The sequence below is a fragment of the Benincasa hispida genome, chromosome 9, assembly GCF_027475165.1.
Source record: "Benincasa hispida cultivar pf3 chromosome 9, pf3_genome.v1.1, whole genome shotgun sequence".
Classification (NCBI taxonomy): Eukaryota; Viridiplantae; Streptophyta; class Magnoliopsida; order Cucurbitales; family Cucurbitaceae; genus Benincasa; species Benincasa hispida.
This window is the reverse complement of record NC_143486.1, coordinates 32,613,593-32,637,928: the sequence shown is the minus strand read 5'-3', so window position 1 is coordinate 32,637,928 and position 24,336 is coordinate 32,613,593. Positions and strand designations below refer to the sequence as shown.

General features: G+C 37.2%; 1 protein-coding gene across 4 annotated transcripts; it reads left to right on the top strand.

Annotated features, from left to right (window-relative positions):
- The first annotated feature begins 994 nt into the window (after positions 1 to 994).
- Positions 995 to 23,593, top strand: LOC120087314 (lipase class 3 family protein). 4 transcript variants are annotated; one of them, XM_090317962.1, is made up of 15 exons: positions 1,039 to 1,489; positions 4,955 to 5,064; positions 5,501 to 5,563; positions 5,725 to 5,914; positions 6,660 to 6,764; positions 6,847 to 6,977; positions 7,069 to 7,615; positions 7,787 to 7,852; positions 8,136 to 8,212; positions 16,382 to 16,663; positions 19,768 to 20,101; positions 20,178 to 20,330; positions 22,200 to 22,739; positions 22,972 to 23,181; positions 23,454 to 23,593. In XM_090317962.1, exons 1-14 carry the CDS (start codon positions 1,217 to 1,219, stop codon positions 23,158 to 23,160), a joined length of 3,060 nt encoding a protein of 1,019 aa, XP_090174088.1. In that variant the 5' UTR covers positions 1,039 to 1,216; the 3' UTR covers positions 23,161 to 23,181; positions 23,454 to 23,593. The 4 variants fall into 4 exon arrangements, with proteins under 4 accessions (XP_038900211.2, XP_090174088.1, XP_038900212.2 ...); XM_090317963.1 differs by lacking the exon at positions 23,454 to 23,593 and adding an exon at positions 4,590 to 4,818 and having other exon boundaries at positions 1,087 to 1,489; positions 22,972 to 23,337; XM_039044283.2 differs by lacking the exon at positions 23,454 to 23,593 and having other exon boundaries at positions 995 to 1,489; positions 22,972 to 23,337.
- Positions 23,594 to 24,336: the final 743 nt, after the last annotated feature.

The window sequence follows — 24,336 nt, the reverse complement described above, 5'->3', positions numbered from 1 at the left end:
AAGGGATTGGTTGTTGAGAGAAGTTAAACAAATTGTTAAAGCCTAAGAAGTGATCTAAAACTATGTGACTATAATAATATAATAATTAAATTTATATCAATTAATTTAGTTTCCCAGCTTTCTATCTTATGTTTAAAACGTGTGAAAGTGTCTAATAAATCTTTAATTTTTTATTTCTTATGTTACATGTCAATATATTTTTGTATGTATATGTCAATAAACTTTAAAAATACCGAATAGAACGACCATAAAATTTTAATTTTATGTTTAATAAGTTCATAAACTTAAAAAAATATCTAATGTACTTAAGGCATCGTTTATAACAATTTTGTTTTTTATTTTATTTTTGAAAATTAAGTCTATGAACATTACTTTTACCTCCAGATTTCTTCACTTATTATCTACTTTTCACCAATGGTTTAAAAAACTAAGCTAAATTTTGAGAACTAAAAAAAAGTAATTTTCAATTTTTTTTTTTGATTTGACTAAGAATTCAATCATCCTACTTAGGAAAGATGCAAATCATGGTAAGAAATGTAGATTAAATATGCTTATTTTTTTTGTTAAAAAAACCAAATGATTATCAAACGAGACCTAAAATTTCAATCTCTTTCAATAGTCCTCCAATTCTTAGAAAATAATTTTTTGAGTATTTTGTATATTTAACTAAGAATAAAGATGAAACTACAAATTTGGTCCTATGATATAGAGAAAATTAGCATTTAGTTTTTATGATTTATGATTAGATTTTAGTGCTTCTGCTTTGATGAAATACTAAATAATTCCTATTGTAGAGTTCATTTATAAGGTAGAGATTATTTAAGTTCCATCACTAATATATGCTGATAGGCTTCTATCCGACTATCATAGAAGATTAAATTTTACTTTTATATGTAAATAATTTTTTTTATTTTTCTATTTAAAATATTTTTGGATTATTCATGTAATTTAAACTATTTATGAGAGTTTTATCGCTTCATTAAGATTAAATTCTAACTATTTACATTCTAAACACTCAATTCTAAATTTCTATAAACTATGGGATTAAATTTGGATACGACAAAAGTTTGTAGCATATTCTTCATCGAGAGAACGCGATCCTTTTCTTCCATGGTCCCCTAAATCGTCTTCCTCTCAAAATTTCAGCAAAACCTTCCATTGGTAGCATTTTGGTGAGTCCTTCTTCCTGCCCAGTGGTTCCGATTAGGGCTTTTGGATGGACCGTATGCAGTCCATACAAAGCCGAGTCGAGTCGTGGATCAAAGATCAGCGCGACAAGGTCCTCAAGGTCTCCTGGGGACCTCTGCAATGGAAAATGAGGTGGCCCTTCTGGAACTCCAACTACAGGGAGCAGAGGAAGAAGATTCAGCAAGAGTACGAACGCCGGCGGCAGCAACTCCACGACCTCTGCCTTGCTCTTAAGGCTGAGTCTGTTGTCGACCTACAAGAGATTCTCTGTTGCATGGTTCTTTCCGAATGCGTTTACAAGGTATCATCAATCTGGGATGTCTTGTAGTTGTTTCTTGATTTGTTTGCATTTCGATGATTCTGCAAGTTTGGGAGAATGGAAACGGACTTGATTCTTTTCCTTTCACAAATGTTGGGTTAATGATGTTAATAGGAAATATAATGGTTCGTACTGAAAAGAGTACCACTGGCGATTGGCTTCGCGAGCTACTTGTGGAAGTTTATGTGAGGGAATTGTAAATTTAGAGAATTTGGTCCTTCTCTTTATGATGATTGAACTTTCCCTTAAGCTTAGAGTGGTCGAGTATCTTAGGAGCCTAGTAAAGATGATTTGAGAATATCAACAGGGAATGATCACAAAGTGAATATCTTTTTGTATGTTAGTGATCAAGATCAGTGCTCCATATTTATAGGCAAACTGTGTAAATTGAAATAAAAAGTTTACAACTGAAAATCAGAAAAGTAGAACAAATTGTACAGTTGTGTAAAAAAAAAAGGTAACAGATTGAAATACAAAACAACTTCTTAATGAGCTCTCTTAATGCCCCCCTCAAGCCAATGTATTGAGAAGAACAAACATTAAGCTCTTGTCTCTTAAAGGAAGAAAATTTGAAGCAGAGAGCAGTTTTGTAAGGATGCTTGCAACCTGTTCATTACCTATAAGATGACGAATCAACACCTTTCTTTGCAAAACAAGATATTGAACAATGTAGATATCTATTTCCACGTGCTTAATTCGAGAATGTAAAACTGGATTTGCACTTGGGTGAACAACACTGAGATTATCACAGCATAAAGTAGGAGGTTGACAAGTGCAAATCCACAAACAGTGGCTGTAGCCAAATCAGATCAGCTGAGACATGAGCCAAACTTCTGTATTAGATCTGGAAACTATTGCTTGCTTCTTTGTAGCCAATTGCCTTCAAAGTATACACAAAATCTAGAGGTTGATTCTGTCATCAGGATTAGATGCCCGATCTGCGTCAGCAAAACCTTGGATAAGCGAATCTTTTGGCTTTTTGAACAGCAAGCCATGATCCAAAGTGCCTGCTAGATATTGTAAAATATGCTTGACTGCTTGCCAATGGATAATGTTGGGAGAGTGCATAAATTGACACTCTTTGTTTACACTATAGGCAATCTCAGGTCTTGTCAATTTAACATACTGAAGTGACCTAGTTTTTCGTCCAACGAAACATCAGTAAATTTTTCACCATAATGAGCAGAAAGAACAGAACCACTAATTATAATTTGGCCAAGCACCCTGCATATTTGTCTTATACAACAAGTTTGAAACATCTTTTGAGAAAGAAACAAACCATCAAATGGTGGATAAGACACTTCGACGCGAAGAAAATAGCTTAAAGAGCCCAGATCTTTAAGTGAGAATGTAGTATTTAAAACAGAAACCAATTGATCCACAACCTTTGATGATCTTCCAGTGATGACAATATTGTCCAGATATACCAAAGCAAACCGTGCTTATGATTTACCAGCAAAGTGGAGTCTGCTTTATAATTAACAAAACCAAGGGAATTCAAAAAGTGAGCCTTTCAAACCAAGCTCTAGGTGCTTGCTTTACACTATACTATGCTTTCTTTAATTTAGAGACCATAGTAGGAGCTGAAGGATCAATCATACATGATTTGTTTGATAAGAAATATTTCATTGAATAAATGAAATAATGGTGCAGAAGGATCAATCATGCATGATGGTTGAGACATACTTCTTCAGTCAATAAGCCATGCAAAAAGGCATTATGAATGTCTACTTGTCTCAAGGACCAACCATAAGCAAGTGCAAGAGCAAAGAAAACTCGTATTGTCGTACTTTTACCACTGGACTAGATGTTTCAGTATAGTCTAGATCAACCTTCTCAAAGTTTCCCTTGATTTTGAACAACCATTTACACCCAATGATCTTCTTATTAATAGGAGGTGAGACCAAGGACCATGTTATATTTTCCATTAAGGCATTAATGCCTCTGACATCACCTTAACTCAATGATCATAATTGATTGCTTTTTTAACATTCGGTGGTCCCACTTCAAGATATTCAGCCATAAGAACTTTTGGTTTAAAGATCCCGTTCTTCCCTCTCATAACCATAGGATGCTTGTTGAGAACTGAAGATGAATCGAGCAAAGATGCAGACTCAGATGAGCTTACGATCCACCTTTTGGGGAGAAAGGCCATTTTCTTCGACTTGCTAGTGTGTGTGCGTTTTTATAGGTTTTGTGGGGTGAATGGAATAGTAGGGTGTTTAGGGGTGTGGAGGAGGGACCTTAGGGAGTTATGGTCCCTTGTTCGCTTTCATGTTTTCCAGTAGGTTTCAATTTCAAAGCTTTTTTTTTCTTTTTCCTTTTGTAATTATTCTATAGAAACGATTTCATATAGCTGGAGTCCCTTCTTGTAAAGGGAGTCCCTTTTTTTTGGGACTTGGTTTTTTGTATGCCTATGTATTCTTCATTTTTTCTCAATGAAAGTTGTTTTCATTAAAAAAAAAAGAAAAAAAAAAGATGAACTTACAACAGTAGGTGGATTTGAAGTATTTTGGTCTGGGAGATTTTGATATGTAGAGTTAGAAGTTGAGGGTGAGATATCATGAGGAGAAGGATTTGAAGAGGAGTCACGGGTAGCTAAATATCTTGTTGTATGATTTATGGTTTCTTTATGAATTTAGAAGTCTTGGGCTCCTTGTTTATTGTCCTACATGGGTTAGGTCTTTGTCCATTGGGATGCACTTAGTGTGCTTGGACAAAGACCTAACCAATGTAGGAGAATAAACAAGGAGCTAAACATACATTTTTATCAGATTTTAGAAGTTGGTCTCTTGTGATCTTGGGCTTTCTCTTGTAGAGTGGGTTTTCTTCAACAATTCTAGGATTATATTTTCACGTTGCTTGTTGGGATTCGGATTAAAGTTTTTTTAGTCTATATCAGCGAGATATATATTTCTCAGTTGTTTTGGCTTGTTAGGACTACAAGGATTTGTTTTCTGGAGATCTTTTCATTGTATTTCAATATTATTGTCTATTTTGGTTTACTTTGTTACTCTACTCACTTGAGAGTTATTATGTCTTTTTTCAATGAAAAGTTTTGTTTCTTTTCTTTTTTTTGAAGGGTTTTGTGGAATTGTGCTGCAAAGACCTTGTGGTCATTACTCTACAAATCCTTCCAAACTCTTTGTGGCCATAGTGGGTTGTCTGGGAAACAACTAATTTTCTCTCCAAAAATTATTTTAGTAGTTGATTTGGGTAAGCATGTGAATGGGTTCATGACTATCGACTTGACATGCGACTCCGTTGGACTTCGATTAAAAAGTGATAGATGTTTGGATGATTACATTGTGGTAAATTTTGTAGCTTTCTTGCTGCTGTTTTGGTCTTTCTGTATGCCACAATTATCTCCAATCTCTATATTCTTCCATTTGTTAACTGATCTAAGAGGATATCATCCTTGCATGAAATGCCTCATGAACATTGTAGAGACCTGCAAGCGAGTTAGTTCGAGCTGTGAATAAATTCAAGGCCGACTTTGGAGGACAAGTTGTTTCTCTGGAGCGTGTGCAGCCATCTTCAGATCATGTTCCACACAGGTTTTCTTTCATTTATTGAATTTGTTTCAGAAATGTTTACTTCTGCTCCTGATAATTCTTCATATCATTCACTCTGAAATCCTATTCATGGGTTGCTTCTTACTTAACTCGTTAATATGGATTTGTAATGTGCTTATTTCTCTGGGCTCCATTTTTTTTTTGACAAGGAACTTTTATTATTTTATCAGTTATTTTGGAGAAAAATGATTTTTACGATCCTATGGTTACAATGAGTTTTAGCTCATCTGAACTTCTCTTATTTTAAAATTGGATTGTTCACCAATAGCTGGAAATGAATGAAGTTCATGTAATTTTCTTGTTGTTGTGCGATCTCTTTTTTTATAATCCACCTTTTCATTTAAGCTTGTGGGTTTGTAGATGGTTGAATCTTTACACTTTTGCTGGAGTACTTATCAGGTTTTATTGTTATTTTTAGGTATTTACTAGCAGAAGCTGGCGATACGTTGTTTGCTTCCTTCATTGGAACAAAGCAATACAAGTAAGTTGGGAAGTAGTTGATTCTCTTGCTACTTGAGTCTACTATAGAATTCATTGCGTTTGTGTGTGGAAGCTTTTTTCTTCTATCTCTCTGTCTCCCCCCTCCTCTCCCCCACTCTTTTTCCTTGCATTTTTGTAACGTTTTGTTTTGCAAAATGTAAGGGATGTAATGGCTGATGTGAATATACTACAAGGAGCTATATTCCATGAAGATGTAGTGGATGGTGTTGATGGCGAAATTTTGAATTCTGATGAAGATGAGAATCGCAAGGGAAAATTTGAGAATTCATGGAATCCCCTTGAGTCAAAGGCTAAGCAGCTGAAGAATAAATCCAAACCTGCTGCCCATCGGGTAACTATTGTTGTTGGAGTTCTCTTTTTTGATCCAGCTTAGGTAGAACCTAATTAGGGACTGTAGGATTATTTTTTTTTTAATACGTACTTATGTATTTATATTTCTTTGGTTTTTCTGATTTTCCCCCTTCTGCACAAGATTTCTTTTATGAGAAAAGAATTCATTGATAAAAGTGATCAATAAAGGTTAAGTGAGGAAATATATCCTCCGAAATTCCCTAGCCGTGACTACTGACCTGTCCAACTTTCATTTGATTAGGAGAGTAATTGCAGAAGCTCTTAGTTAGGCTACTCTTATGAGGAAGTTATAAAGCATAGAAGATTTCAAAAGCAGCCAAATTTATTATCAACCGCTGAAGGATCTTGTACTTCTCTTTAACTAAGTTTTCTTAAGATTAGTCTCGAGTAAAGTGCTTCAAAGAATTCTAGGCTTGCCTTTGAATGGACTGCTTGGACCAAAAAGAGGTTGATATTATTTGGAGCAACAAAATAACCTGAACATTGTTGATAAATCCTAGTCTGTTGTGTGAAAATGTGGTTAGCATCTTCTTTGCTTCTCCTGCACAGGGAGGCCAATTGAATTAAATAATTAATTAATTTTAAATTTCTGGTCACTGGCTGGTACCAATTCTGTCTATAAACAAAGTGAAAATAATTTCTTGAATTTTCTTTTTGGATCCCCCCTCCCCCCACCAAATATGTTTGCAAAACACCTTATTCTTCATGTTATGTCATTCCTTCAGGGTTTCTTGGCTCGTGCCAATGGAATACCTGCTCTGGAGTTATACAGGCTTGCTCAAAAGAAGAAACAGAAACTCGTGCTATGTGGACATTCACTTGGTGGAGCTGTAAGCCTGGTTCTTATTTAGTTTTAGTAGTTGATTTGATGTTGTAAACTACAACGTTAACTCTTGTTGCTATCCTTCTTAGGTAGCAGTTTTAGCTACTCTTGCCATTCTGAGGGGTATTGCAGCTTCTTCTTCTCTAAAGGAGAGTGAAAAATTTCAAGTCAAATGTATTACTTTTTCCCAGCCTCCAGTTGGAAATGCAGCCTTGAGAGAGTATGTCTTCATATATGATTTATCAGTTTCCTTTTCTTTTTTAAAGAAATTATTTTTTTAATTTTTGTCGCCTCAACATTTTTCCCCCCAGTTATGTCAATAGGAAAGGCTGGCAGCATCATTTTAAGAGTTACTGCATTCCAGAAGATTTGGTCCCACGTCTATTGTCTCCTGCATATTTCCACCATTATAATGCTCAGCCTCTTAATGCGTCACCTGAGACTCGAGGCACTAATCTACTGACAAATAAACGTGAGGAAGGGGCCGAGAAGCCAAAAGAGAAGGATGGGGAGCAGTTGGTTTTAGGTCTGGGCCCTGTACAGACTTCCTTCTGGAGACTTTCGAAGCTCGTTCCTTTGGAGAGTGTTAGAAGGCAAGTTAATAAATACAGAGAAAAACAGAAGGCTACTATTGGGACATTTTCAGCATCAGATTCTGTTTCAACAGCCTTACTTGAAGATGATGTCGTTGAACCTCAATCTCTTGAAATTGAGGAGGGTTTGGATGGTATATCTCTGAAGCCAATTTCTGACTCCGATAATTGTCCACCTGCAAATGTAAAAGCTACTAAAAAGAATGGGGTTGGTAGGAACTGGCGTAGAGTGCCCTATTTACCTTCATATGTTCCTTTTGGGCAAGTATGTTTTCTTATGTCGTACATAATTACTTATTTACTTTCTTTGCTTTCCTCTTTTTGATTTTTTTTTTGGTGTTTCCTATTGTGCTCTTTTCTATTTCTTTATTGGAAGTTTTCTTTTATAAAAAATGCTGTAAATTCAAACACAATTATTCTTAATCTTATATTGTAGCTTTATCTCTTGGGGAATTCTACGGTTGAGTCACTCTCTGGAGCGGAATATTCAAAGCTGACTTCGGTATGAGTTTCTTATGCCTAATTATCTGGCCTTTTTTTTTATTTATTTTTTATATAAATTTTTTAATTTTTTTTTAATATTGAAACTAATAGATTATTGATTTTTTACTGGCAGTTAGTTTTTTCTTCTCTTTTCTCTTTTTTTTTTTCCAAGTTTTGTTTCCTTTTTAAAAGAATATATATTTTTACTAACCTGTTAGTTTGAGAAACTATCCGAAGACCATTTTGGTTCTGTTTTGGAAACTCTCATATTGTTTGCTTTCTTCTGGCAAAGGTATTTTCAGGTAAGTTCTGTAATTGCAGAACTACGGGAACGGTTTCAATCACACTCAATGAAATCATATAGGTCTCGATTCCAGAGGTAGCCACTCACTCTTTATTTGAAGCTTAGTTCTTATAGTGTATTAATTTCAATTCTCAAACTAATCTCAATTAAATGAAATTCTTAGTTTAGATTACTAATTTTATTTTTTTATTTTTTATTTTTTTTTGGGTTGGTATTGTACAAACATTTTCAATGATAATAAAATGTGGCTTTAAGGTATGTAAAGGGAAGCTAATTTATTTTCATGTTTTGTGGTGCTTTTATTGTTTGCTTTCATAGTGATTTGTCTTATTTGGTTAATAGCAGAATTTTGTTAACATCTTGAAAACTCTCATTGTTGCATGAAATAAAACCAACCATTTTCATTGAGGAAAAAAAATGAAAGAATTCCAGGGCAAAACAATCAAGCTCCCAAAAAGGGAACTCCACTAAAGAAAAGGGTTCCAATCAAGCAAAATAGTGCCTATAGAATAATTCCTGTTGAAATTAGGGTTTTGCACTCTAGGGGCATTTTTGTCTTTTTCATTGTACCCTAGGGTTTCCCTTTTCTCTATTTAAACTGGTGGTCTGTTGTATTTCTTTGTATCAGTTTTCTAATAAGCATTCCTTTATCCCGTGGTTTTTCTCCTTAATTAGAGTTTTCCACGTAAAATCTTGGTATGCTATTTTTCTTTTCCTACTCTATTTTTCATTATGGTATCAGAGCATGGAAATGAAACTCTGGCCACTATTGAGGAAAATCCAACAGGAGAATCCCAAACCAATAACCCAGATATAACCAGTATTATCCAAAAAGCCATTGACAAGTACTTCCAATCTCTTCTTCCCCACTTTCGTGAAGACCAGCCGCCGCCACCCTACCAACTGCCGCCCGACTCCTTCGAAGACAGAATGACCAGCCACCAGCCACCAGCGACCCTGCAGCTACCCATCTGGCTCGGTCGCGCTCAAACGAAGACGACCAGTGACTGGCCGAACGAAGCCGAGATCTATCCAGTCGCTCTCAGACACAGCCAAACGAAGTCGACCAGTCCAGATCTGCGATACCCAGCGCCGACCGGTCCAGATCTGTGAAGCCCAGCGCCGACCAGTTCGTGCCAAGCAGTTCCTGTTGCCGTTGCCGTTGCCGCTGGTCTTCTCCTCTCAAATCAGCATCTCATCTCAGCCAATGCCGCACCAAAAGACAGATGGAAGAAGTGTGGGTGTTTTCCAACCTAGTATGAGTAACTGAATGGGGCAGTTTTCGCCGATCATGGGTGAGTTTGGAGGGGGAGATTCTTCATCATACCACCAAGACCAAGGAAGTATAATCCAAGACCAAGTTACCCAGTTGCAGTTGCAGATTAAACGACAGAACGAGATGTTTCAGTAGCAGCTAGTTGCTATTGGGGAAGCCTTGGGATCGACATCCAAGATCCAACCAGATCTAAACCCATATCTTGAAAACTCGATAACTTTGTTCCCTACTTACCCCTCAAATTTATGTTCTGGAGCTATAGGCAATTCTTCTAGCTTTATTATAGGAGAAAAGTTGAATGGTGATAATTACCTTTTTTTGGTCCCAATCTATTAAAATGGCCCTTGAGGGTCGTCATAAATTTTGATACCTAACAGGTGAAATACCAAAACCAAGAATCGGTGATCCCCAAGAGCGAATAAGGAAAGGAGAGGATTCTTTGTTGAGATCGATTTTGATTGGAAGTATGGAACCTCAGGTTGGAGAACCTTTATTATATGCAGCTACAACCCATGATATTTGGGAGGCAGCCAAAAACGCTACTCCAGGAGACAGAATACCTTTCGTTTATATATCCTACGTAAACAGGTCCACGAATGCAAATAGGGAACAATGGATGTTACTGCTTATTTTAACAAGCTGTCTTTCTTGTGGCAAGAGATGGATTTGTGCCGTGAAATGATTTGGAATTGTTCTTGTGGAGGAGTGTTACATTATCAGTCTGAAGAAACGGATCGCGTGTATGACTTTCTTGTAGGACTCAACTCTAAATTTGATACAGTAGAAGTCGTATATTGGGGACCAGACCTATACCATCCCTAATGGAAGTCTGTTCTGAAGTTCGCCTGGAGGAAGATAGGTCGAGGGCCATGAACAATACACCTGTAACACCAATAGATTCCACTGCTTTCAAAACTTCAGGACCTGTCCAAGATAAATAGAACAGTAAGCCGCCCCCAGTGCGTGAACATTGCAAAAAACCCTGGCACACGAAAGATCAGTGCTGGAAACTTCACAGCTGACCGCCAAATGGTAAGAAACGACAGCCAAGCCGGGCTCTTGTAGGTGAATCTGTTACTAGAGATACTCAACCTCAGAATCAGGAAACCACTCAGCACTACTACTACAGTGGGTGTAAGTGCAATCGCCCATTCAGGTACTTTCCACTCCTTTGACCTTGTGAGTATAACTGGTAATAAACCGTGGGTATTAGACTCAGGAGCCACAAATTACTTAACTGGCTCCTTTGATCAATTTTTGTCTTATCAACCTGGTGCTGGAAATGAAAGAATCAGAATTGCAGATGGGTCCTTTGCCCTGTTGCTGGAAAAGGACGGGTGTCACTCTTTGCAGGCTTAATCCTCCAAGATGTGTTGTATGTGCCAAAAGTGTCTTACAATCTGTTATCTATTAGTAAACTTACAAGAGATTTGAAGTGTTGTGTTATCTTCTCACCTGATGATGTTGTTTTTAAGGATTTGAGCTTGGGGATGACGATTGGCATTGCCCGACATGCCAGGGGACTCTATTTTCTCACTGAAGAAGCCTCCTTTAGGATATGTGATAGGACTAGTTTGTTTTCTTCCCATTTTTCTGTTTCTGAAACTGATTATATGTTATAGCATTATTGCCTAGGCCATCCTAATTTCCAGTATATGAATTATTTGTTTCCTCATCTTTTTCACAACGTTAATATTTCTAAATTGAAATGCGATGTGTGCGTCTAGGCCAAATAGCCTCGTGTTTCTTTCTCTTCTCAGCCTTATAAGCCCTCTAAACCATTTACTCTGTTCCATAGCGATGTCTGGGGTCCGTCACCAGTCACTACCATAACTGGGAAGCGTTGGTTTGTAACCTTTATTGACGATCATACTCAACTAACCTGGGTTTTCCTTCTGACAGATAAATTAGAAGTTACTTCAATTTTCCAACAATTTTACAATTCTATAGAAATCCAGTTCAACGCTAAAATCGCTATTCTCCGGAGTGATAATGGTCAAGAGTATCTTAGTAACGCCTTACGCGAATTCCTAGTCTCAAAGGTGTTGTCTATCAGAGTTCCTGTGCGTACACTCAACAAAATTGAGTGATCGAACGGAAAAACCGTCACCTTGTTGAAGTTGCCCGATCACTTATGTTGTCAACTTCCCTTCCTTCTTATTTGTGGGGTGATGCTATCTTGACAGCAACCCATCTAATAAACCGCATGCCATCTCGGGTCCTAAAATTCCAAACCCCCTTAGATTTCTTCAAAGAGTCTTACCCAAACTCCAGACTTCTTTTTGATGTACCCCTTCGTGTCTTTGGTTGTGTGGTGTTCATCCATACACACGGACCTAACCGTACCAAGTTTATCCCTTGGGCACAAAAATGCGTTTTTGTAGGGTACCCTCTACATCAACGTGGGTACAAGTGTTATCATCCTCCTTCCAGAAAATACTTTGTCTCTATGGATGTGACATTCTTTGAAAATCATCCATTCTTTCCCAATGGTTCTCTTCAGGGGGAGCATTCTAGTGAAGAAACCAATTGGGGTCCCAACCTTTCTGCCTTACCTGAACTTGAACCCATCCTTGATGTCAGTATCAGTACCAATGCATCTATCCTCCTAACTAAACAAGTCCCTTGGATCACATGCTATAGGAAGAATCTCAGGAAGGAAATAGCGCCGCCTGTTATCTCTCCGGCTCCAATTCATGAGTCTGAACAGAGGTCAGTTCCAGGTACTAGTAGTCCTATCCCTAATTATGATAATAAATGTGATAAAACTGATGCTTGTTTTGAAAATGTTGAGAGCAAAAGCAGGGAAGATAATGACAGCAAAGATGTGATTGAGGTCGATGATGGTGCAGAGAGAGATGATTGTGTGACTCTTGAGAACATGATAGAACCTGGAAAAGAAGTGTCTCGTATTCCCGCTGAAAAAATTGTTGAGAGTGGGAAAATAACAGAACCGGAGGGTGAGTGCAGTATGTTAGAAGAAAGTAAAGACAAAGATGAATCCCTTGATCTTCCGATTGCCCTAAGGAAAGGTACTAGATCATGTACTAAATATCCGTTGCAGAGTTACTTGTCCTATAGTAATTAGGTCAAGGCCCTCACTATAAACCTAGACACAGTGGTGATACCAAACAGTATACACACAGCGTTGGAAAGTTCTGACTGGAAAGCCACAGTTATGGAAGAAATGAGAGCTCTCGAGAAAAATCATATGTGGGATCAAGTCAATCTTCCAAGTGGTCATAAAGGAGTCGGATGTAAATGGGTGTTCACAATAAAGTATAGGCCCGATGGAACAGTTGACAGATACAAAGCTAGATTAGTTGCCAGGGGTTTTACTCAGATTTTTGGGGTTGATTATTCTGAGACTTTTTTGCCGGTTGCAAAGCTGAACACAGTTCGGGTCCTTCTTGCTGTTGCAGTTAATAAGGATTGGCCCCTTCACCAGCTTGATGTGAAGAATGCCTTTCTTAACGGAGAGTTGGAGGAAGAAGTCTATATGAGTTCTTCCCCAGGATTTGAGAAACAGTTTAATCACCGAGTTTGCAGATTAAGAAAGTCCTTATATGGGCTAAAACGGTCACCAAGGACTTGGTTTGGCAGGTTTACTATGTTTGTAAAGTCACAAGGATATAAACAAGATCATTCTGATCATACTCTGTTTACTAAAAGGTCATTATCCGGGAAAATTGCAGTTTTGATTGTTTATGTTGATGACATAGTTATTTCAGGCGATGATACTTTAGAGATTGACCGATTGAAGGCAAAGATGGCTGAGGAATTCGAAATCAAGGACCTTGGAAAACTAAGATACTTCCTTGGAAAGGAAGTAGCTCGATCGAAAGAAGGAATTTCAGTTTCCCAACGGAAGTATACTCTGGACTTGCTTAAGGAAACAAGTATGACGGGTTGCAAACTAGTTGATACCCTTATAGAAGCAAATGCAAAGTTAAGTAATATGAGTAAAGGTATTCCAGTGAACAAAGAAAGATATCAGCGACTTGTTGGGAAATTAATATCTCTCTCTCATACTAGACCCAACATCTCTTATGCAGTAAGTATGGTAAGTCAGTTCATGCAGTCTCCATACGAAGAACACATGAGGGCAGTAGAGCATATTTTGAGATATCTGAAAACCTCTCTAGGGAAAGGCTTGAAACTGAAAGATGATGCATCGAAGCTTACACCGATGCTGATTGGGCAGGATCTGTAGTAGACAGAAAATCAACATCAAAGTATTGTACCTTTGTGTGGGGCAACCTTGTTACATGGAGAAGCAAAAAGCAAGGTGTCGTTGCCAGAAGTAGTGCCGAGGCATAATACAGGGCCATGAGTTTGGGAATCTGTGAAGAGATTTGGCTTGAAAAAGTTTTGAAAGACCTTGATCAAGAGCATACCGGTCCAATGAAACTCTACTGTGATAATAAAGCAGCCATAAGCATAGCAAATAACCCAGTTCAACATGACAGAACAAAGCATGTGGAGATTGATCGGCATTTTATCAAGGAAAGACTTGATAGTGGCAACATTTGTGTTCCTTATATTCCTTCCAATCAATAGATTGCAGATGTCCTAACAAAGGGATTATCCAGACAGCTGTTTGACGCACGTGTGAGCAAGTTGGATCTTATTGACATCTACGCTCCAACTTGAGGGGGAGTGTTGAAATTAGGGTTTTGCACTCTAGGGGCATTTTTGTCTTTTTCATTGTACCCTAGTGTTTCCTTTTTCTCTATTTAAGCTGGTGGTCTATTGTATTTCTTTGTATCAGTTTTTTAATAAGAATTCCTTTATCCCGTGGTTTTTCTCCCTAATTAGGGTTTTCCACGTAAAATCTTGATGTGCTATTTTTCTTTCCCTACTCTATTTTTCATCAATTACAAAAAGAAAAAGAACTTTGAAATCGAAGGCCAAAGGGATACATGAAACCTTAAGGTTCAAACATCACTAGGCTCCTTATTCTCTAAAAACTTAGTTTTTCCGTTTTAGTCACTAATTGGCGCTCTCTTTTGTAATCACCTGTAGGTGTTTGAGGTTCTCCCTGATTTCATTTGCCAATGAAATGTTTTTTTACCGAAAAATAAAAACTTGGTTGTTCCTTTCTCCCCAAAGATTCCACATGATAGCACTCACCTTTGCCAATTACAAGAAATGACATTTCTCCCGAAAGGACAGATGGACGAGGAATTCTCCGATCATAACACTAGTGTCCCTCTAATTGGAGAGCAAAAGGCCAAATGTTTGGAAGAATAAGTTTCAGATAGAGTGCGCGGATCACATCTCGAAAAGATGTGATCCATGTCGTTCTTCGTGTTTCGACAGAGAAAGCAACAAAATGGGCCCACTAATGAAGGCATTGTCTTCAAAAGCCGATCCAAAGTGGTTATATGTCCATGTAGAACTTGCCAAGCAAAGAATCTCACTTAGAATCTTAATTCTGTAAAGAGGACGGAGTCACAGGAGAAGCTCCAAAGGGTCAGGGGTCCAGACATGCAATTCCTTTCTCTAGCACCTAACGTTAAACTCCCCCGACAAGGATACAAAGAGATGACATCATTTGATTCCCTATCGGTCGAAGAGCGACTAACTTTGAAAGGAAAGGAGATTGAGCTCCCAGACCAAATCAGTAAGTCAGAAACTAGATGATTTTTTAGGGATGAAAAATGAAAAAGACGGGAGAACTAAGACTGTAGAGTAGAGGGGTCATCCCAAAAATATGTTTCTTTACCCTCTCCAACCACACAACAGACTAAAAGGGAGAAAGTGGGGAACTCATTAGAAATGTCCTTCCACAAATATCGGTGAGTGCCTTTCACCCCACCCAACCACCACTCAAAAGGGATGAGGTCCATACTTGCTCGCAATAACCTTGTGACAAAGGGTATTAGGATCGAGAGGAACACGCCAAAGCCACTTAGCTAACAGGGTTTTGTTGCAGATCCTTAAGTTACCAAATTCTAACGCCTTGTTCACCAACCTCTCAACAATCTCCCTCGTAACCAAGTGCGGATCTCTACTTTCTTCCACCCGTTCCCAAATGAAATTACACATAAGTTTTCCAATATCCTTGTAATCCTTACTAGGGGCTCTAAACAGAGAAAAGAAGTAGGGAGGAATGTCCTCAACACTGACGAAATCAAAGTATGCCTACCAGCTTTGGAAAAGTAACATTTTTTTCACGATGCAAGTCTTTTCCTTACCTTATCAACCACTGAATTCCAAAATACGGAAGGTTTAGGATTGCTACCTGGGGGAGGCCTAAATAAGACGAAGGAAAACCACCAATTGTACACCCAGCCCTCTTAGCCCAACTGCTAAGTTTATCCCGGTCCCAGTTTATGCACAAAAGCCGACCACTTACTCCTATTGATTTTAAGCTTGGATATAGCCTCAAAAAATGGCAAGATGTGTTTTAAAATTAAAAATGAATCCTCCTTACCAGAGCAAAAAATGATAGTGTTATCGGCAAATTGAAGATGAGATTATTAGTTAATGATGTTGAGAAGTCCTTCAGTCTCTTCTCGTTTTGATTCTTTTTTGGGAGAAATTGCTTTAAGGACCCAAAAAATGGGGAATATAATTGAAGAGACAATTCAAATAAGTAAACTAAAGGGTATCGAATAATAATTTAAAATAGAAAAGACCTGTATTTAATCTACACTTAATTATGCTATATACAATTCTACATCTGTCTCTTTGTTTCTTAAAAAGAAAAAAAGATAGAGAATTCCAGTCTTGATGAAGCATGTGGTAAGGTAACATACAGCTGATTATTTTCACAACTTCTTGACACCAAGAAGTGTCTCTGATTTTGGACTAGATTCCTCTGTAAACCCAGGAATGTGCTAGAATGTATTGTGTAGTATTTTTTTTTTTTTGCTTCCATTTTTTATGTGGACTTTTAACACAATAAATGTGGCGTTTTCAGTGACATACTTCTATATCATAAGAAACTGGTCTTTGTGCAGAATCTATGAATTATGTATGAAATATGATGCCTCATCTATCATGGGAGTAGAACAAATGCAGCAATTTCCGCATCTTCAGCAGTGGCTTGGACTTGCCGTTGCAGGTACTGTCAAGCTTGCTCAAATAGTGGAGTCTCCAGTTATTCGAACAGCAACTTCTGTTGTTCCCCTTGGATGGAGTGGTACACCCGGTCAGAAAAACTGTGACCCCTTAAAAGTTGATATTACTGGATTTGGGTTGCATCTTTGTACACTTGTGCATGCTCAAGTAAATGGGAACTGGTATGGCTTTATGTCTTCTAATTTTTTCTTCTAATTTTTAATTTTATTTTCCTCTTATATCCTGATTCACACGATCAACTAGGCATATATATATATATATATACACACATATGAAAAGGGAAGCACATGTTACTGATTGATGTGTGAAAAGGTACAACAAAGTAATCTCAGAGAAAGAAGGAAAAACAAAACTCTCAAATCACTCTAATTAACGCAGTTGAATGATAAAAAGGTTATTTGACCTAGAAACACTATCCCTTGATGAGAGTCAGGGGGATACTTTGACCAGAGTAAAGATTGAACGGAAGAGGTTTGCCTTCAGTCTGATGAGAAAGGATTTGCGTTAGAAGAGAAGTCTAGGAGGGGGATCTTTAAAAGTCAACCTTCAATTGGGAATGGTAGCATGGGTTAGAGATGGTTGCAATGGTGAGTTTGAAATTGGAAACATTTTTCCAAAGGAGAAGGTGGTGGAAGTGGTAGTTTGGGCTCACCTCATTATGAATGTTCGTGGAATATGCTTAGTGGTTACATGAGAGCCATATCAGGGGAAGAACCTCATTGATTATTCCGAAGGAAAAGAGAGAGATGGGTGTAGGTTGTTTTTGGAAAAATTGACATGATTCTTACCTAGAACACCACATTTACTACTCACCAAACATTTTGTGTCCTCCACAAAGTTATCAAAATCTGTTTCTTCTTTAAAAATAAAAAATTGCTCAAAGAGGTGAGTGTCAAAAGTTTTTCCCTGGAGAATGAAGAGGGATTTGCTTTTGATATCACAAAAACCATCTTGGTGGCAAGGAGAGGGCATCAAGTCTGTGGGAAAGCGTTGTGTGAGGAATTCAGATAAGTTTTGGAGACTGGTTGAGGTTCAAGCCTTTTTTATGGAGATATCCAATCATGTACTGTAATGGCTAGTTATTACTGTTGAACTTGGTTGAATTGGGATGGGGTTGTATCAAGATGTGCTATTGAGGAAATGTTAGTTGTGGGGGAGGAAATTGGATTATTATTATTATTATTATTTTTTTTTTTTGGGGGGGGGGGGGGGGGGTGTTGTTTGGGTGAAAGCATTGGATATTCCTCACTTTCATTTGAAGGAATTTGCTACTCTTCTTGTGGTCTATTGCGAGAGTTCAAAGGGAGGTGAAGATGCTATTCGGGTGGGTGATGATTTAGAGAAGGATGTCATCTGCAGGCTTGGATTGGAAAGCAGGTGGGTTGAAGCAGATTTCAATTGGAGCGGATTAGATCCTTTTATTTCCACTCAAGATCCCTTTACAGCTAGTTATTTAAATGATAATTCAGTTTTATCATCTCTCATACTTCAAGCTTTGTGCTTTGTTGACATGGGTGGTTTATTTGAGGAGGAAGCACTTGTCACAGCTAAAGAGAAGGTGAACAAACACGATTGTTAGAAATCGGGTGGTGGATGCTTTGGAAGGGAGTTCCTATTGTTGGGATGGTCTTCATAGAGAATCTTCTCGATTGGAAGGGAGTCACAACTGCTCTTTAGTGGTTCTTTTTCCTCTTATACTCGTTTTGTTTTTTTTTTTTTTGTGTGTGTGTAAAACAAAGCACCTTTCGTTCATTTCAGTTTATCCTTTTTTTTTAGTAATTGATGTTTCCTCCTATAAGTATTGTGTGGGGTTCTCTCTTGATTTCATACCGATGGGTTGTTTCTTTGACCAAAAAAATCAGCCATGCTTAAAAAAAATACCCAACAAGATATCCAAAACGGAGGAAATAAACTATCCTTGATTTATACATTCACAGTATGCCTAGATGATCCAAGAGTTCAACACAAGAACATGAAAATAGTAGTAAAGACAATAAGGGCCACTTGTTTCACAGGTTTTCCTATGGGATTTCAGAAGAAATTTAATATCCTTGTTTGTTTCGTACAATTTTATTTTGTAAAGCCCATGATATTAATTATCCAGGGAACTTTAAATCCCACCTGACATGGGTTTTCGTAATACCCTGCATACTTATGAGATTTTTATGCTTGAGAGATGAACAGTAAAAATATAGCCTAATTAATTAATAAATGAATATCAATTATTCATAACTATTAATTTTAATTAATTATTATATATAAATATATTATTTAGACTTAATAAATTTCAACTAATACCTTTACAATTAATATTTTATGCTATCTTAACTATTCAATATAAATTATTATTCTTAATTATCAATTGTAATTAATTTATATTAATTTAAATAATTTAACTATGCTTAAAATATAAAAATATTCATTTATTTTTATTTTTATTGATAAAATAATTAATTAATATAACAATAAACTAAATAATTCTAAATTTAATTGATGACTATTTTAATTGGGTTCTTGGATTTAATTAAGTAATTATTTAATTTTGGTTTCCATACACCGAATTGGTAGATTGAACATAGATTCCAGGCATTAATTATCCTACATATCCAAACACAAACATTAATTATCACAGATATTTAAAACTCAGACATTCAAATCCCAGATATTTAATATCTATATCCATGAAATAATATCTGCGATACAATCACCCCCTACGAAAAATAGCAAGATACTCTAGTTTTTAGAAGTGTTTTCAAAAACCAAGTCTAGTTTTAATAACTAGAAAGAGTAGTTTTTGAAAACTTGTTTTTGTTTTTTAAATCTAGATAAGAATTCAAGTGTTTAGTTAAGAAAGATGGAACCCATGGTAAAGAAGATGATAAAGTTGTAATAGCAAGCATAATTTTCAAAAACCAAACGGTTATCAAACGTGTCCTTTAACTTTTTAAATTGCATTTTCCTCTTGTTTGTGTTCTCATTACTATTAATTTGTTCATGATTGTTTGTGTATAGATGAAGTTGTTACTCCTTTCAGAAGTATAGATTTGTGATTAATATTTCAAATATGCACAATAACATTAGTTCTTACAAGTCTGCTTATCACATTTATTAAAACATCAAACAGTTTTGGAACATCACAAAAAAGAACTGTTTTGAAAATAGTTTTCCAAATAAGGCCTTAGCTTCTTAAGTACTGTATCGAAGTTGGCAGTAGTCAATTCATTTCGAATGGAAAATTAAATATTGAAGGTCTGCATTTACTCAGGTGTTCAACGAGGGTGGAGTCATTTCCCTCAGTTCCAACCATCTCATCAAGTGAGGGAGCCCCTGAACTTCAAAAAATGCGAGTTGTGATTGGAACACCTCTGAAACGGCCACCAAACCATCAGGCAGTGGCTGATTCAGCAAGCCCAGTGTTCCCAGTGACTAACTCATCTGTCGATGATTCTAGCACAGAACATAGATTACCCTTTAATATTGAGAAACTCATCCGTCCTGAAGGCTTGGGGGATTTTTTCATATTCTGTACCAGTGATTTTGCAACAATCATGAAAGAGGTACATGTGAGAACTCGTAGGGTGCGGCTACTTGGCCTTGAGGTATGCTCACCATCCCCCACCCCACCCCGAATTCCCCCTCCTCTTTTGTGATGAATATAACTCATGGGATGTACAGGGTTCGGGCAAAACTTCACTTTTCAAGGCAATAGTTAGTCAGGATAGGATGACCCCCATTCCACGCATTGAGCATCTGCTTCCAGCAATGGGAGCTGAAGAAGCAATTTCTGGTGGCATTTGCTATTGTGACTCGCCAGGAGTGAATCTGCAGGTTTGACTTTAACTCAGAAAAATCCATCAATGCTCTGCCTTTTATATGGTTGTACTTACTTTTTTCTTTCCATTTTGTATTGTTGTTGGGAGTCTTGTAAGCATATCAATCCTATGAATTCTCTCTCCATCCTTCCGCTGCGCTATCTCTTTATGGTTTTAATTGTCCAAATGAAAACTCTGAACTATACTGTCTTTGCTCCACTAGGCTTGCCTTTAATATCAAAGGGAAAATTGCACTTTTGATCCTTGTAGTTTGGTTTTGGTAGTGTTTTGGTTCCCAAGTTTTCAAATTTGACATTTTATCTATGAGGTTTGAGAAAATAGCTTTTTTTTGGTCCCTACCTTTTAACACTTTTGGTCATTCTGTTAATTTTCTGTTATGTAGGGTTGACTGGACTTTTTTTAAAATGATTTTTGGACTGGTGTGGCATCGTTGAACTGTGGCTTCAACTTTCGTCCAAACCCCATTCTTCTGCCAGTGACATCATTTTCTCTGGCAAGGCGAGCAACCTCCACAATGAAGCCACAGTTCAACGATGCCCATATCCACTACCAACGGCGATTGTTGTGGTGCATGACCTGATTTTTGATGACAAATTGTGGCTCACCCACGAATGTGCGATCATATTCACTACAAACCCAAGAAATTGTTCCAAATGGTCTGAAAAATATGGAACAAAAACATTTGAGATCTAAGAGACTAGTAATGTTTTTGTTCTATCAAGTTGAGTCTGTGACGCCAGATGCAACTGAGATAAAAATGAAGCATGTAAATGTTTAGATGGGAATGGAACTAACAAAAACATGTCTAAACCTGCTGGTGCGAGACAGGTCTTCGAAGGTTTAGATAGAGGGCAACACGAAAAAGAAGAAGAAAGAGAAGGATGAGGAGAAAGAAAAAGAAGAAAGGAGGAGGAGAAAGAAAAGAAAGAAGAGGCAGCAGGGGGGGGCGGGGGAAGAAATAATAGAGAGAAGAAAAAAGTTTATAAATTTTGATCTTTTCAATGTAAATAACAGCAATAAATATAATTTTGCCACATCACTCACTTAACAAATATAAAACTAATATATTTATGCCACATCATTTTAAAAAAATGTACAGTAGCTAGATAACAGAAAATTAACAAGATTAAAAGTGTTAACGGTAGGGACCAAAAACGAGATTATCCCAAACTTCAAAGGTTAAAATGTCGAGTTTAAAAACTCAAAAACCAAAATGCAACCAAATCTAAACTAGGGGCAAAAATGTATGTATTTTTTTCAATATTAAATTAGGTTGTAAATTATTGACATGTGCAAGTTTATTATATCTGTCAACAAGGGATCCTCAAATGTAAATGCTGCGCTGAGAAAGCTAAGAGTTTCTATTTCAAGACACGTTCAAATTTGCACTTGCATGATTTCAGTTTGACATAAAGTTTATTTTCTAAGGCGTTTTTATGGGTTTCTGTATTAAATCAAATTCATAATATTTTTCTATTTTAATGCTTGAGGATTGAATACTTGTTGGCTGTTGCACTTAGCAATCTTTGTCCAGGCTTTTGATAAAACATCATACATTATCGAAAGATGATTCTTGTGTTTCTAAAAATAAAATATAGACTGTTCCTTTCAATGCAGCTTTTCAACTTATACTATGAAGCAAAATTTAGTGTTTAGAAACGTATGAAGTAGGTTTGCGTTTGAATTTGCTTTTACATGTTTTTCTATTGAATGGATCTCCATGTAGCTGGGAATGTGACGTACTGTATTTCAGAGGTGGTTCTATTCTGATGGATACAGATTTTACTCCTATCTACACATGTATATATTTCTTCTATTTATATTTCGAGTTTCTGCTCTTACTGTTTTTTTTCTGTTGTTGTAGGAACTTAAGATGGAAGCATCAAATTTCAGGGATGAATTATGGATGGGGATTCGTGACCTCAGTCGGAAAACAGATTTGCTGGTTCTTGTTCATAATCTATCGCATAAAGTACCTTTATGCATGCAATCAAATGGATCACAACCAAAGCCGGCACTATCTCTACTTTTGGATGAGGCTAAAGCTCTTGGTATTCCTTGGGTCCTTGCCATAACAAACAAGTTTTCCGTAAGTGCGCATCAACAGAAAGCAGTAATTGAAGCTGTTTTGCAAGCTTATCAAGCATCTCCATCCACTACGGGAATAATCAATTCGAGTCCTTACGTTTTCATTCCTGGTGCTGCTACTGCTTCCTTGTCCACCAGTGCAATTATTGAAGACTCGGATGTGAAAATGGCTGCTCAAAAGCTTTTTCTTGCTCCAATCAATCTTGTTAGGAGGCCTTTTCAGAGGAAAGAGACTGTTCTACCGGTGGAGGGTGTCAGCTCTCTCTGTCAGCTTATCCACCGTGTACTTCGTAGCAATGAGGAGACGTCATTTCAGGTTTAAACATCTAACTCAAATAATCTGTAGCTTTGACACGTTCCTCTCCTTTTTCTGTTTCCTTTATCAGTTTCTCAGAAAATTTGTCTTGGTATCTCATTTGTGGGTAAATATGATTTCAAATTTTACCTGCATATGTTCCAATTGTGGTCTCTGTAGTTATCTCTTTTTGGTTCCTATGGCCTGATTCTGAAGTGTATATCACCAATGGTTTCCATTTTTTGAACTGAAGGAGCTGGCTAGAGAGAGACTTTTCATGGAATTGGAATACGAGCGTGCAATGTCCATGGATGCAACCCGAGATGCAAAAGCCAAGGAAAATTCTCTAACATCTGCAGCAGTTGGTGCCTCCCTCGGTGCTGGCCTTGGCATTGTTCTGGCAGTCGTTATGGGAGCAGCCTCTGCATTGAGAAAACCTTGATCCTTCATCTTGCCATAATTTGTGAGTTGTATATTCTGGGTGAAAGCAGTTGAATGGTTTTCTTTGCATAGTGGTCTATTTATTTAGTTAAGGTTCCTCTATTGATTACCATTACCTACAATACATTATTTGCTTTATTCATGTAAAATTATAGAAGAAAATTGGATCTCTCAGAAATTTCAAATTTTACCTGCATATGTTCCAATTGTGGTCTCTGTAGTTATCTCTTTTTGGTTCCTATGGCCTGATTCTGAAGTGTATATCACCAATGGTTTCCATTTTTTGAACTGAAGGAGCTGGCTAGAGAGAGACTTTTCATGGAATTGGAATACGAGCGTGCAATGTCCATGGATGCAACCCGAGATGCAAAAGCCAAGGAAAATTCTCTAACATCTGCAGCAGTTGGTGCCTCCCTCGGTGCTGGCCTTGGCATTGTTCTGGCAGTCGTTATGGGAGCAGCCTCTGCATTGAGAAAACCTTGATCCTTCATCTTGCCATAATTTGTGAGTTGTATATTCTGGGTGAAAGCAGTTGAATGGTTTTCTTTGCATAGTGGTCTATTTATTTAGTTAAGGTTCCTCTATTGATTACCATTACCTACAATACATTATTTGCTTTATTCATGTAAAATTATAGAAGAAAATTGGATCTCTCAGAAATTTCGCAGGTTGGATATAATGTACAGGGCAGCACACCCCCCCCCCCTTCTATCATAGATCATCATCTTGTGGTTCCGGATGGGATGAGATGATGTCATAAGTTATCATCTTGTGTTTGGAAAAAAAAAAAAAGGGAATTGCCAAGTTTTATCAACACTATGATCTTTTGTAACTATTTTGGACACATACTAATAAGTGTTTGTTGTGGTCACTTGTGCAAAGAAAGAATTTTGGAGTTCTATGTCAATTGCCTCAGCCTCTTTAAAATAATGGTGGATGTTTCTTTTTTGTGCATTTGATTGAGCTTGACATCATGCCTACTCCTTTCCCAAACTTTGTTGGAGGAAGAAAGCATCTTGAAAAAGACAACTTGAAGTCTAAAATTCCAACCAAGCAAATTGCAGTTTTTTACCCACTCTTCCACCGACTATTGTTGCTCCTGTTCCCACATTAATCCAATAATAAAAAGAGGAGCATTTTGTTTCATACAATGGTCCATTATTCTTCACTAAAGTGC

Bases quoted from the DNA above. Each gene is read 5' to 3' on its own strand.
- LOC120087314 (XM_090317962.1), top strand. From the start codon at position 1,217: ATGGACCGTATGCAGTCCATACAAAGCCGAGTCGAGTCGTGGATCAAA. The intron at 5,915-6,659 runs GTAACTATTGTT...TCATTCCTTCAG, and splicing joins CCAAACCTGCTGCCCATCGG to GGTTTCTTGGCTCGTGCCAA. The intron at 20,331-22,199 runs GTTTGACTTTAA...CTGTTGTTGTAG, and splicing joins CGCCAGGAGTGAATCTGCAG to GAACTTAAGATGGAAGCATC.